The 14,732-nt window shown below is 53.2% G+C and overlaps 1 protein-coding gene across 8 annotated transcripts in view; it reads right to left on the bottom strand.

Moving 5' to 3' along the window:
* LOC120942879 (Snf2 related CREBBP activator protein) overlaps positions 1-14,732 on the bottom strand; it is a 57,365-nt gene that overhangs the window by 23,196 nt on the left and 19,437 nt on the right. For 6 of the 8 annotated variants that reach the window (XM_040355808.1, XM_040355813.1, XM_040355810.1 and 3 more), the window contains 16 exons: positions 13,969-14,109; positions 6,656-6,875; positions 6,084-6,286; positions 5,796-5,889; positions 5,230-5,319; positions 4,811-4,921; positions 4,777-4,780; positions 3,521-3,704; positions 3,204-3,381; positions 2,976-3,112; positions 2,328-2,497; positions 1,935-2,127; positions 1,602-1,738; positions 355-541; positions 97-266; positions 1-6 (listed from right to left, as the gene is read on the bottom strand). The exon at positions 1-6 is cut by the window's left edge and continues 188 nt beyond it. In XM_040355808.1, coding sequence (XP_040211742.1) covers positions 1-6; positions 97-266; positions 355-541; positions 1,602-1,738; positions 1,935-2,127; positions 2,328-2,497; positions 2,976-3,112; positions 3,204-3,381; positions 3,521-3,704; positions 4,777-4,780; positions 4,811-4,921; positions 5,230-5,319; positions 5,796-5,889; positions 6,084-6,286; positions 6,656-6,875; positions 13,969-14,109 — 2,225 coding nt within the window. Of the gene's footprint in view, positions 7-96; positions 267-354; positions 542-1,601; positions 1,739-1,934; positions 2,128-2,327; positions 2,498-2,975; positions 3,113-3,203; positions 3,382-3,520; positions 3,705-4,776; positions 4,781-4,810; positions 4,922-5,229; positions 5,320-5,795; positions 5,890-6,083; positions 6,287-6,655; positions 6,876-13,968; positions 14,110-14,732 lie in introns of those variants that run through there. The other 2 variants (XM_040355809.1, XM_040355815.1) reach the window with 2 other exon arrangements.

The raw sequence follows: 14,732 nt of genomic DNA, 5'->3' as shown, positions 1-14,732 counted from the left end.
AGCATCCTATAGGAGAAGAGGAAGAGGAGGAGTCATCTTGGCGAGGACGGACAGACAAACAAAAAGGATGAAAAGAAGGCCGGACACCAAACACACCTGTTCACCTTCATCTTTAGTGGGCGTGGCCTGGGAGGTGGTTCCGGAGAGTCTGCAATTTCCTGGATAAGTTGGCGGGAGGGCTTATGGCGGGACAGGAAGATGTCGCTCTCGTAACGACTCACATGGCCCTCCAGATTAACCAGATCAAACCAGGACGTGTCCACGTACTGCAACCATAGAAGAAAATCAGCCCCGTGACTCCCCAAATCTGCCCCCCCAATCCCAAACACCTCCCCCTTTAAGCCCTGTACCTGCCTCGAGTGGATGTCGCTGCAAAGCGTGTAGCACCGGCGAGGGGACGCTGTAGCAGATGGCGCTGGTTATGAAGGGTGAATGGATGGGCCGCGGGTCAAACAGGTTGGGATGGTTACACACCTTCCGAAGCTGCATGAGAATGTTAATCACGCTCATAAAATGCCCGCTGGCAAGAGATTCTCGTGTCCTGCAAAAACAGTGCAAAGAGAAGCGTCACGACATGGGAGGGGGGCTGCCACCACAAGGAAGAAAGGCTGCCACACAGGAGGGGTCACCACCACCACCACCACCACCAGGGAAGAGGGCCACCACCACCAGGGAAGAGGGCCACCACCACCAGGGAAGAGGGCCACCACCACCACCTTCAGGGAAGAGGGCCACCACCACCACCTTCAGGGAAGAGGGCCACCACCACCACCTTCAGGGAAGAGGGCCGCCACCACCACCTCCAGGGAAGAGGGCCACCACCACCTCCAGGGAAGAGGGCCACCACCACCAGGGAAGAGGGCCACCACCACCAGGGAAGAGGGCCACCACCAGCAGGGAAGAGGGCCACCACCAGCAGGGAAGAGGGCCACCACCACCACCACCAGGGAAGAGGGCCACCACCACCACCTTCAGGGAAGAGGGCCACCACCACCACCTTCAGGGAAGAGGGCCACCACCACCACCTTCAGGGAAGAGGGCCACCACCACCACCTCCAGGGAAGAGGGCCACCACCACCTCCAGGGAAGAGGGCCACCACCACCTCCAGGGAAGAGGGCCACCACCACCAGGGAAGAGGGCCACCACCACCACCTCCAGGGAAGAGGGCCACCACCACCACCTCCAGGGAAGAGGGCCACCACCACCACCTCCAGGGAAGAGGGCCACCACCTCCAGGGAAGAGGGCCACCACCACCACCTCCAGGGAAGAGGGCCACCACCACCACCTCCAGGGAAGAGGGCCGCCACCACCACCTCCAGGGAAGAGGGCCACCACCACCTCTAGGGAAGAGGGCCACCACCACCTCCAGGGAAGAGGGCCACCACCAGGGCCGCCGCCACAACCACCACAAGGGAAGCGGGCCGCCGCCACAACCACCACAAAGGGAAGAGGGCCGCCGCCACAACCACCACAAAGGGAAGAGGGCCGCCGTCACAACCACCACAAAGGGAGAAAGGGGACCACCACACGAGAGGGGACCACCAGCACAAGAGGAGGCTGTCATAGTACAACACAGTCATAAAATGCAATCATACGTACGCGGCTTGTGCCATGAAGTCATCATACAGAAAGCGCTGACGCTTGGACAGCCGGCAGTAGATGACATGCTCGTATTTCTTGGGCATTTGCTTCTCCACATCTATTTTAATTCTGCGCAGCAGGAAAGGGCGCAATACCTGCAGAAGGAGTACAAGGAGTGAGGAAAACCTATCCTTCCACCTGTTCTGCAGCACCTCCACTGCGGATCCCACTTGTCCTGACTCCCCCCCCCCCCCCCCAATTATGGCATTCAGTCCCACTAGACTCACCTGGTCTCCCCAGGCCCTCCCTCCCATTAAGGCAGAACCCCCCCCCCTCTTCTCCAGGTCTCACCTTATGCAGCCTGCGCACCAGGCCCTCGTTGTACTCCTGGCTCCCTTCAATCATGCCAGTCAGCGGGTTGGAGAACCATTCCTTGAACTCTCGGTGTGACTGGAAGACGTGGGGCATCAGGAAATGCATCAGAGACCACAGTTCCATCAGCGAGTTCTGCAGCGGTGTCCCGGTGAGCAGCAGTCGTCTCTGACTAGGGAGAATGGCAAACTTAGCAAACCGCTCACAAAACGAACATGGGGCGAGAGAAGAGTGATCAGAGGAGGGGCGAGAGAACGGGCAGCGATCGGAGAGGGGCGAGAGAACGGTCAGCGATCGCAGAGAGGCGAGAGAAGCGGGGAGGAAAGTGTTCGGGGCGGGGAGGAGAGCGTCAGCGCACCTAGCACATCTCACCTGTTAAAATTCAGAAGACTCTGCCAGCGCTGAGATTTAAAGTTTTTAATATTTTGGGCCTCGTCTAGGATGAGATATCTCCAGTTCTTCCGGCGAAAGGCCTGGTGGTCTTGCAGAACCAGTTTGTAAGATGTGATGCACACATGGAAGGCATTGGCTTTTGTCCAGCCCTGTAAATAGAGAGAGGCTGTAGTGATGTGTATTATTGTAGTGATCAGAGACATCCCCCACTCTCACTCCCCGGTCAGAGACATCCCCCCACTCTCCCCCCCCCCGGTCAGAGACATCCCCCACTCTCACTCCCCGGTCAGAGACATCCCCCCACTCTCACTCCCCGGTCAGAGACATCCCCCACTCTCACTCCCCGGTCAGAGACATCCCCCACTCTCACTCCCCGGTCAGAGACATCCCCCACTCTCACTCCCCGGTCAGAGACATCCCCCACTCTCACTCCCCGGTCAGAGACATCCCCCACTCTCACTCCCCGGTCAGAGACATCCCCCACTCTCACTCCCCGGTCAGAGACATCCCCCCTAATATTAGCTTGTGTTACTTCATAGGAGTAGAGCTGTGGCTTCAGCGTACAATGTTAGATTCAGTCTCCTTGTTGGCTGTGATAAAGGAGAACCCCCCGCCTCACCCCCTCACCTGTCTCTTCAGCTTGCGTTCCTTCTGGTTCCCGTAGTAGGTCAGAATCTTGAAGCTGGGACACCAGCGCTTCAGCTCCATCTCCCAGTTCAGGATGACACTGGTTGGAACAATGATGAGATGAGGACCCCAGTTTCCTGGAAGTGAAGAGCAGAGTCGTCAGTGATTTTTTTCTGGAAGGGTCGGGATCCTAAAGAGGTCACCCGAGGGGATATTAGGGGAACGTACCTCTCTCACAGGCCAGGTGAGCCAGCAGGGAGATGGTCTGGATGGTTTTCCCCAATCCCATCTCATCAGCCAGGATCCCGTTTAGCTTCTTCTCATACATGGTGACCAGCCACTCCAAGCCGATGTGTTGGTATTCCCGGAGATCTCCTCGCAGGAGGAAGGGGACTGGGGTCTTCACCTGGGAATGAACATAACATGTGAAAAGCACCCTCACCACCAGGGTCACATGAATGTACAACGGGCGCTCAGAGAGGGGATGGTGCACACAGCTCAGGTACAACATGACGACATCGAGAATAAACATATAAAAAGAGTACCTGTGTAGTGGCCAATGTGTATCCCTTGGGCTGCAATGATTCGGCGGTGGCGGCTATATCAGTGATCTCTTTCTTGGGTTCTGGAGCTTCCTGCTGCGATTGGTCAGTACCGACATCCTCATCCTGCTGCTTCACAAGAAACTCCACCCCCTCCGATTCACAGTCCGATGAATCACATTCTGAACGGAAGAACTTGTGTCATACCCAACACTGGAACAAGATGACCAAACACCGGCTCCACCAGGTCTTACAAAAAAAAAAATCGGAGCAAGAGGACCACAACTCCTTACCAAGGCCAACACCGGCTCCACCAGTTCTTACCAAAAAAAAAAATCGGAGCAAGAGGACCACAACTCCTTACCAAGACCAACACCGGCTCCACCAGTTCTTGCCAAAAATCAAACATCGGAGCAAGAGGACCACAACTCCTTACCAAGACCAACACCGGCTCCACCAGTCCTCGCTGAGATCCAACACTGGGGCAAGAGGACCACAACTCCTTACCAAGACCAACAGCGGCTCCACCAGTCCTCACTGAGATCCAACACTGGGGCAAGAGGACCACAACTCCTTACCAAGACCAACACCGGCTCCACCAGTCCTCACTGAGATCCAACACTGGGGCAAGAGGACCACAACTCCTTACCAAGACCAACACCGGCTCAACCAGTCCTCACCAAGATCCAACACCACAACAAGATGACAACTTCTCACAGTGACCTAACACTACAACAAGATCACCACAACTCCTCAACGTGACCCAACACCGACTCCACCAGTTCTCACCAAAATACAATACCGGAGCAAAATTACCACAGCTCCATACAAAGACCAAAAACCGGCTCCACCAGTCCTCACTATAACCAAGCACAAGATGACCATGAATCCACCAGTCCTCACTGAGACCAAATGCCGACTGCACCAATCCTCACCGAGACTTATCTAAATCGATAAGAGGACTGCTCTGCGTCCTAATGGGCCAGAGGACTATTGTCACCCACCGTGTTCCATCTCATAGAGAACTATTTGAAACCCTCTGGGTCCAATCTCTCAGAGGACTATTCTACCCTCCATGCCTAGTCTAATCTTTAAGAGAGTTACTCTCCTTCACCGAATCCCATCTACTTGCTCAGAAAGATTTTCATTTAACCGTGCTGACCAGTCCTGTTGCACTCCTCGGCAATTCCCCATCTCAATGGTTAGTAGACTATAAAACAACAACTCTTACCAATTAATGCCCTCTCACCACAATCACCGATTCTATTACAGTCACTTCCAGCAGCCACTTACCGGATGCCTCCTGCTCAGATATGAGGCTGCTTTCACTTTGCTCCACCATCTCCTCCTCATCTGTCCGTACCAGCGAGTAATTCTTTAGAAGATCTTCTATGGACATTTCTCCTGCAGAAGCGAAAAGCAGAGATGGATTTAACACAACTTCACGCCTCCCAGCCCGCATACGCCGCTCCCAGACTAACATAAGCTAGAGGAAAGAGCCACCAAATGGTATTGGGTGAAGGCATGTCTAACCGAAAGGCGAAGAATCCCTTCAGCTGAACAGGCCCCCTCACACCAGTCATATTTGGAGGACAGTGTTCCTCCAGGGAATGTAAGTTCAGGTTTACATGACCGGATATTGGCTAGGAAGGGTTAGTCTTGTACAGTGATCAATTTAAGCTGCCATGTCCTGTCTATGGAGACTCTCCTACCTTCCTGAGCCAATTGGGAAAGCTCCTCTGTATGGTCCTGCTGGCCCTCCAGGGCTTCCTCCGCTGCAATCGTCTCCTCTTCATCTTCAGCTGTGATAAAAAGACAAGACAATGATATGGGGGGGGGGGGGGGTATGGTCTACTCCCCAATACACCTTAATATGAGGAACCACCCCTCCAATAAGCAAATTTTCTCATCCTTTATTGTGGACTCAGGATCTCAGCAGAACTCTCCCCACCGGCACATGGGCCGGCAGAACTCTCCCCACCGGCACATGGGCCGGCAGAACTCTCCCCACCGGCACATGGGCCGGCAGAACTCTCCCCACCGGCACATGGGCCGGCAGAACTCTCCCCACCGGCACATGGGCCGGCAGAACTCTCCCCACCGACACATGGGCCGGCAGAACTCTCCCCACCGACACATGGGCCGGCAGAACTCTCCCCACCGACACATAAGCCGGCAGGGGAGATGTCCCTCACTTCCTGTCCTGGTAACATACAATGTGGTAATAGAACCCGCAGACCATGGAACCGTGCAGAGACTTCACATGTCTATAACAGACCTTCCTCCTCATTGGCTGTGAACTCTTCATCATCTTCCTCCGCTACAATGTTGTCTTCTTCCTCTGAGTCGTCGTCCTGTTCAGATTCGGCATCCTGCGGGACAGAAACGATAATTACTCCCGACCTTTACTGCTGACCCAGTCTTATATCAAGAGCTAGGTGTGCTGCACCCCAATATCACCCCCCCCCCAGGGAAGATCCTACCTCTCTGAACCCCACTATCACACCCCCCAAAGAAGGGAAGGACCTACCTCTCTGCACCCCACTATCATACCCCCCAGACCTACCTCTATGTCAGCCTCTTCTTGGAGGATCTGAGGCGGAAGACTTTGAAGGAGCTCATCCAGGGGAAGCTCACTCTCTCGTTTGAGAAGCTCCAGTTCAAGGCGATGGGACTCTGCGTCATTTCCATCCTGACGTTCCTCAATCTCTATCGTCTCTTCATCATCTTCTTCCTCCGCCTCATCCTCATGAGGGAGAAATTCTCCGTCTGGAGGAGAAAGAAATGGTCAGATGCCATGCAGAATGCAATTATTTCTACATCGGAGAGAGGGAGAAAGTGGAGCACCTGCCAAGTGGCGTGTGCCGGGAGGGAAGGGAAGCCCTGGGGTGGTGGCGTGTCCCGGGGAGGGGGAATGGTAGTGTGTTCCGGGCAGGGGGTATGGCACCACTGGGGTGTTGGCGTGTTTCGGGAAGGGGCATGGTGTGTCCTTCTCTGCATAATACAGTATCACACACCGACACTAATCCATTGCAGAGGTGAGTTTCTATAGCACCAGCTACCAAATCCAAGCCTACGTAGCCAGGCAAGGACCTGTTTTATCAGTGCACCATGAAGCCAATCCTCCCCCCTTCTCACCTTTCTGGCACACAGATGGTGTTGGGCTGGTTCTCAGCGATCCTCCCTGAGAAGACCCAAAGCAGGATGAACTGGTCTTGCTGACGGGTGCGGTCTCATTTAGACTCTGGCTGAGGAGGTCGGAGTATTTCTCCGTTTGACCCACTATGAAGTCCAACTGCAGATCCAGAGCTTTCTTCCGCTTGGCTTCCAGACGAGACTGCTGCTTAAACTGGACCACCTAAAGATAACAGGACATGCTTAGATACAACCCACCAACCGAATGAGGTCTATACAGGACAACCTAAAGATAACAGCACATGCTTAGATACCAACCGAATGAGGTCTATACAGGACAACCTAAAGATAACAGCACATGCTTAGATACAACCCACCAACCGAATGAGGTCTATACAGGACAACCTAATAACAGGACATGCTTAGATACAACCCACCAACAGAATGAGGTTTATACCGGACCACCTACAGATAACTGAAGGCCTCAAGAATCTGGAGTAGTTTAGACATTTGCAGATCGGTTTGATGGAGAGGAGTCCTTGAGAAGGTTGTCTGGGTACTCTGACCTGAATACCCCGAGTCGGGGTGCAGTAGATAGGCGAGTGGCAGTGCGATAAATGGGAAGGGTTTGTCTGGTGGTGAAGCCCAGAAGAGGGGGGAAATGGGAGTGTGTAGATGCGCATACATGGACGCCACGTATTCCCCGTGTCTCAGAGAGGCCATAACTGACCTTGTGGAATGCTGGAACTTGAAGGCCATTATTAAGGGATTTTCAGGATTGGTTGAATACCCGTTGCGTTTTTGTACAGTGAAAAGGTTTTAATAGAATCCTTTGAACCCATCCCCTCCCCCAGAGGGACCAGAAATACCACTCCAGGACAGGAGATGGTTTCATGCCCGTCTGTAAATCTGTCTTCCGGTAGATTTGGGGGGGGGGGGGGGGGGGGGGTATTGTCAGCACTGTATTTTTTTTACACCAATAGAACCCAGATCAAAGCAAACTGTAAAAGACATTCACTCCTCAGAGTGGGGGCGCCCTTTCCCCATAGAGAAGGCTTTGTGGTAGACCTTATTAGAGCTGCAACTAACGATTATTTTCATAATCGATTGGTTGACCGATTGTTTCGATTAATCGCATAATAGCCTTAAAAAAAAAAAAAAAAAAAGAAAAAAAAAAAAACACACACACACACACAACATTTTTACATTTTTTTTGGGCCAATTTGTTGCCGGGCAGATTACAAAACACAAATTGCCGCAAAAACACATTCCATGCTTTTCTGCAGCTTCTCCATTGAAGTATATTAAACAAAAAAATAAATAGCACCGTTTTGCGGTAAAAATAGGATTTTTGTACTCACTGTAAAATCAGTTTCTCCGAGTTCATGGACGGACACAGCAGCCTTTGACCTTAGGGTTATATCCGCTTCCTTCCAGGAGAGTTAGGCAGAAATACAGCACTTAAAGTGTTATCAAATTTCTTCAGTGCAGCTCCTCCCAGGGGGCGTGGTTCCCCGTATATAAACCAAACCCTGTTCTAGCAGCTCCAGTTCTTAACAAGCAGTACAAACCAAGGAGGGGTGGGTGCTGTGTCCGTCCATGAACTCAGAGAAATGGATTTTATGGTGAGTACAAAAATCCTTTTTTCTCTTCCATTCATGGACGGACACAGCAGCCTTTGACCTTAGGGACGTCCCCAAGCAGTGTCCAAAATTTCGAGGGGTGGGAAAACAACACAGCAAACAAAGCTTCACCCCAAACAAAACCGGAGTTACTCAACGGAGGAACTCCAACCATAAACTGCCGCCTGTAACACCCTGCGGCCGAAGGAGGCATCCGAAGATGCACTCACATCCACCTTGTAAGACTTTGAAAAAGTGTGGACCGACGACCAGGTCGCTGCCTTACACACCTGTAACACAGAGGCTTTATGACGGAAACCCCAAGAGGCCCCGATCGCTCTGGTCAAATGCGCCCTAACCCGAAAGGGAGGTGCCCGCCCCTTCAGGACATAGGCCTGAAGCACAACCTGTCTGATCCACCTAGAAATGGTGGCCGAGACTGCTAGGCCTTTTTTAGGACCACTCACCGACACGAACAGTGAGTCCGACTTCCGGAACGGAGCCGTAGCCGATAAGTACGCGCGTAGGGCCCGAACCACATCCAGGGAATGTAAAGTGGCCTCCCTCTGGTTTTTCGGCTGAGGACATAAGGATGGAAGAACAATGTCCTCATTATTGTGGAAAGCCGAATCAACCTCCGGGAGAAAAGGCGGCCGCGGCCGCAGCACCACCTCATCCTCATGGATGACCAAATAGGGAGCCTTGCAGGACAAGGCCACCAGTTCAGACACCCGTCTGACCAAAGTAATTGCTACCAGAAAAACCACCTTCTGGGACAGAGTCAACAAGGGGAACTTCCGAATGTCCTCAAAAGGGAGCTTGTTAAAGCACCGAGAGGACCAAATTCAAGTCCCATGGAGGCAATGGAGGGCGCACCGGAGGGGCCACATTTGGACCCCCTGCACAAACGTACGTATCAAGGAGTGCGCTGCCAAGGGTCGCTGAAAGTAAAACAGCCAGAGCAGAAATCTGACTTTTGACCGTAGTTAAGGCGAGAGCCTGATCCACTCCCCGCTGTAGAAACAGCAGAATCCGGGACACCATGTATGTACGGGGGTGCCACATCATCTCCTCACACATAGAGATGTAGGCCTTCCACGTACAATGGTAAATTCTCCTAGAAGTAGACTTTCGCGCACGCAGCATGGTAGAAACCACCGAGCCCGATAGGCCCCGGTCCTTCAACACCTGGCTTTCAACAGTCACGCCGTTAAAGCCAGCGACTGTAAAGCAGGATGGAAGATCAAACCCTGCGACAGAAGATCTTCTCTCAGGGGTAGACGCCAGGGGACGTCTGCCACCAGGTCCATGTACCAGGAGCGGAGCAGCGCATCTGGGGCGATCAGGATTGTCGGAACCCCTTCGGCTTCCACCCTGCGCAGCAGGTGAGGAAGAAGCTTCAGAGGAGGGAAGGCGTAGATTAGGCGACACCAACTTGTCTGACGCGTCCGCCCACGGGTCCCTTGACCTGGCCATGAACCGTGGCACCTTCCCGATTGAGACAGGACGCTAGGAGGTCCATGTCCGGAGCGCCCCACTTTCGGCACAGACTCAGAAACACCTCCGGATGTAGAGACCACTCTCCTTGGTCCAGGGTAGTGCGACTTAGGAAGTTGGCTTGCCAATTCTGTACTCCCGGAACATACACGGCCGAAAGAGCCGGAAAGGACCTTTCGGCCCACCGTAGGATGTGTGCGACCTCCGTCGCTGCAGCTGAGCTCCTTGTGCCTCCCCGATGATTGACGTACGCCACATCGGTCCAATGCACCTGGGCTGACTGGGTCCCCCAACCGGAGAGGCTGGCATCCGTCGTGGCCACCGCCCAAGCGGCACGGTAGAAAAGACTTCCCGGTCCGAAGCACCGGAGACGTCAGCCACCACACCAGGGAAGACTTGACCAGATGGCTCAACTGAATCTGGTAATCCAGAGAAGACGGGAGCTTGTCCCAACGTGACAATTTCCTTCTGTAGCTCCCTGGTGCGGAATTGGGCATACGGGACCGCCTCGAAAGAGGCCACCATCAGACCCAGAACGCTCATGCAGAATCGACGAGACGACCACTTCTGGGTCGACAACTGCTTTACTGCAGATTGCATGGTCTTCAGTTTCTCCGTCGGGAGGAACACTCTCGCCTCCGTGGAATCCAGGACTAGCCCCAGGTATTCCAGTCTCTGGGATGGAACTAACTGACTTCTGGATATTCAGAAGCCAGCCAAACTCTTGGAGAGTCGGACACGTGATAGACACGTCCTCTTCTAATTCTGAGGAAGCTCGCAGGAGTAGGTCGTCCAGATATCCCACGATAGCGATCCCTCGCTGCCTCAGCAGGGCTAGTATCGGGGCGAGCACCTTGGTGAAAACCGGCGGTGCCGAGGCCAAGCCGAACGGGAGGGCCACAAATTTAAAGTGGTCCACCCCGATCACAAAGCGCAGAAATCTGATGCTTTATGCATATTGGAACATGTAGGTACGCGTCCTTGATATCCAGGGACGCCAGAAAGTCCCCCTGACGGAGTGCCGCTATCACCGAGCGAATCGTCTCCATCCCAAATTTTTTGCACTTTGACAAAACAATTGAGGGCCTTGAGGTCCAGGATTGGACGGACCCCTTCCTTCTTGGGGACCACGAACAGATTGGAGTAAAACCCCTGAAACCGTTCCTGCGAGGGAGACAATTGGGACCACTCATACTGAGACAATTGGAACCATTCATATTTACCCGTGCCATGTCTGCCGCTTGACGTCCTCCCTGGGGGTATCTGTGTCTGTTTTCTCCCCCCTCAGCTCCCGTGTCACACTTTGGCTGCTGCCGTCCATTTGGGGTTTCAGCAATGGAGACACTGGCTTCGTTCATTGGTAAGTATTGGGCCTGTTTGGTTCTGGCCCATTCTGCCATTGTTCTTGCATTTACCGCTGTTACACATCTCTTTATCTATTTTAGAAACATTGCATCCGCATCCACCCCTGATGAGCGAGCAATGATCTTGTGAAACGTGCGTCGGGTTCTTTGATGCGTGCATTTGTATATACTGCATTGTATAACGTTTGTATCAATTTTAATTACCCTTTATTATGTGCAAATCCATTGGCTGAGCTACCATGCTGCATTATTCATGTATGTACATTTATTTTAATAAAAACATTTATACTGTTACTATTTTTGTTACTCCGTGGCAAACTGTGACCGCCTCATTTAAAGTCCCAAGGGCGACGTTTTTTCTGCATATGCATACAGGGATGGAGGTGTATCACCGGTGACTGCAGACCTTTTATCTTTATTTTCTTGGGGAGTACAAACAGATTGGAGTAAAACCCCTGAAACCGTTCCGTTGAGGGAACCGGTACAATCACGCCCCTGACCAGCAGGTCCTGGACAGCCCCTGACAGATCCTTCCGGCAATCCGGAGGAAGCCGGAGGTTGGAGGGAAAAAATCTGTTTAGTGGACAAGAAACTATCTTGTACCCCGAGGAAACTACTTCGCAAACCCAACAGTCGGAAAGAAGAGACCTCCACCGAGCGCAAATTTGCGAAGCCGGCCCCCCACCCGAGATGCGGGTGGGGGCAGACCTTCATGCAGAGGCAGGCTTGTCCGCAGGCTTGCAGTACCAGGGGTGCTTTTGCTCTTCAGTGGATGCCTTAGCACCCTGGAAACGTTTTCCTGCCGCACTTGGCGGGCGAAAAAAAACGCTTGGGGGCAGTAAATGAGGGCCATTGCTTACGAGGCTCCTTACCCTTCCCAGATTGCGGGAACAGAGTGCTCTTACCGCCTGTGGCATCTTTTAAGATGTCATCCAGGGACTCCCCAAAATGCCGTTCACCCTTAAAGGGCAAGTCCACCAGGGACTTCTTAAGAGGACTGGTCCGCAGACCAACACTTCAGCCACACAAGGCGGCGGAGGCCCTGGAAAGCAAGGGAAGCGTATCCAGGGCCGACTCACAGACAAATTTCAGACCTTGCACCAACTGGTCGGCCGGGTCCACACAGGCCTCAGGAGCATTATGCGCCTCCAGCTCCTATACCAGTGACTTAGCCCGTTCGGTAAGTGTCTGCAACACCAGACCCCCGGCCAAAACCGGTCTCAGCGCCGACCCCACCACTGTGAATAAGGAGCGGGCCACAGCCTCAGCTCTCCTATCTGCGGGGTCCTTAAAGGCGGGAGCCCCTTCCACAGGCAACGTGGTGGCCTTGTTCAGCCAGGACACCGGAGGGTCCACTGACGGAGGAGATACCCTTTTGGGGAGGATTTCCTAAAAAAGTGGGTAACGGACCGCAAAGTATTTTGGTACTGCAAAAACTTTCTCAGCCGTTCCCATTCCTTGTATAACAGTTTGTCCAGATACGGAACACAAGGAAACACTTTTGCGGTGCGGGGCGGCTTGTGGAACCCAAAAGGGACGACATCTCTGATGCCTCCGCCAAATCCTCAAGTTTCTGAGTATCCCGCACCGCAGTGATAAGAGCTCCAAAAAATTCCTTATCCTGCTTTGACCCTGAAGCAGAGTCATCCTCACTGTCTGTGTGGGCTAAGCCTTCATCATCCGACATGACAGAACCAAATGCAGAAGCAGCACCTGATTCTGCGTCAGAGACATCCCCAGAAGCCAGCTCAGGGAGGGGGCGATTTTTACCCCCCTTCTGGCCACTTGCCGCTTCAATCCTGGCAACAAACGCCTCAAGGACTGCCGTCATAGCATCCACAGAGGCCGCAGGAGCAGGGACACTAAGGGTTAACTCTGGCATGGTTGGAGTAGAAGCCTCTGGTTCAGACTCCATGCTGACCCACCTAAATATGCCACCTTAGTACTGCAGAAAAAACGGGACCCACCGGCCACCCCCTCCGGCTGTCACAGAGAGCAGGGGACCCCCGGGGACTCACCACCCAGAACCGAGGCTTGATGTTCCAGAGAGTGGGATGTACCCGGGAGACACACCCCCTGGGAGGTGCTGTACTGAGAGAAGAGTTTTTAACACTTAAAGTGCTGATTCTTTCTGCCTAGTCTCTCCTAGAAGGAAGGTATATAACCCTAAGGTCAATGCTGCTGTGTCCGTCCATTAACGGAAGAGAAATGAGAAGTGTCATTTATGGTTGTAGAACACCAGATGGCGCTCCCGGCATGTTGGGCCCCTCCATGTGGCCAGGCTGTGTAAGATCTCACACGTGGGGTATCCCCCATACTCAGGAGAAGGCGCAGAATGTATTTTGGGGTGTCATTGTATGTATATGAGAAATAACTTTATATGACAATTTGGTGAAAAATATTTAATTTCTTTATTTTCCAAATTGTGAAAAAAACAACCTTTAAAAAAACTTGCCGTGCCTCTTACTAAATACCTTGGACTGTCTACTTCCCAAAAAGGGCGATATGGGGGGTAATTATACTGGGGGTCGATTTGGGGGGGTAATTGTACTGGGGGTAATTGTACTGGGGGTAATTGTACTGGGGGGTATTCAGAATACATTTTCAGATACATTTGTGAAGAGAGATTTATTTGCAAAATAAATAACAGAGGGGACAGAAGACAGGACATGGGGGGAGGGGGAGTGCCTGATGTTGAAGAGGTTAAAACTGATCAATGAAACAAATACCTATAAAATACAATAAGTTCCATTGATAAGAGCCGATATCTGCCTGGTGACATCTCCAGTACTCCTATCACCGGCGCCATCCCTAGGAGGGGGGAGGTACTGACCTTTTCCACATTGCTCCAGAACTGACGCACTTCCTTAGCGATGGAGGTAGCAATGCGCCTCAGCTTGGCTTGCTCTTCTCTCCGCGCTCGCTCTTCTTTCTGCTTCAGTTCCTCATGATGTCTCACCACCATCCTCACCACCTGCACAACAGACACACAATGTGCAATGACTACACCATCCCGACATGAAGGGGGGGGGGGGTCGGGAAACGACAGAAGAGGGGACATGGGGAGATACACAGGAGAGGACATGGGGGGGGGGGGGGGTTACAGAGGAGAGTACATATTGGGGTGGACAGGAGGAGGGGACATATTCCACCCACAACTTCCAAACCACGCCACCTTCCACGCCGCCGCCAACTCCCCTCATCCACTGCTACCATCCATGCCACCCCCTTCCACGTCGCCACCCCTCTATCTTCCGACATCTTCCACGCAGCCGCCACCTCCCCTCGTCCACCGCTACCATCCATGCCTCCCCCTTCCACGTCGCCACCCCCCTCTCTCTTCCAACATCTTCCACCGCCACCATCCATGCCGCCCCCTTCCACGTCGCCACCCCTTTCTATCTTCCGACATCTTCCACGACGCCGCCACCTCCCCTCATCCACCGCTACCATCCATGCCACCCCCTTCCACGTCGCCACCCCTCTATCTTCCGACATCTTCCACGCAGCCGCCACCTCCCCTCGTCCATCGCTACCATCCATGCCACCCCCTTCCACGTCGCCACCCCCCTCTCTCTTCCAACATCTTCTACGCCG

The sequence above is a fragment of the Rana temporaria genome, chromosome 6 (genome assembly GCF_905171775.1).
Source record: "Rana temporaria chromosome 6, aRanTem1.1, whole genome shotgun sequence".
NCBI classification, from domain to species: domain Eukaryota; kingdom Metazoa; phylum Chordata; class Amphibia; order Anura; family Ranidae; genus Rana; species Rana temporaria.
The sequence above is the reverse complement of the archived record's forward strand: the minus strand, read 5'-3'. Positions and strand labels throughout refer to the sequence as shown.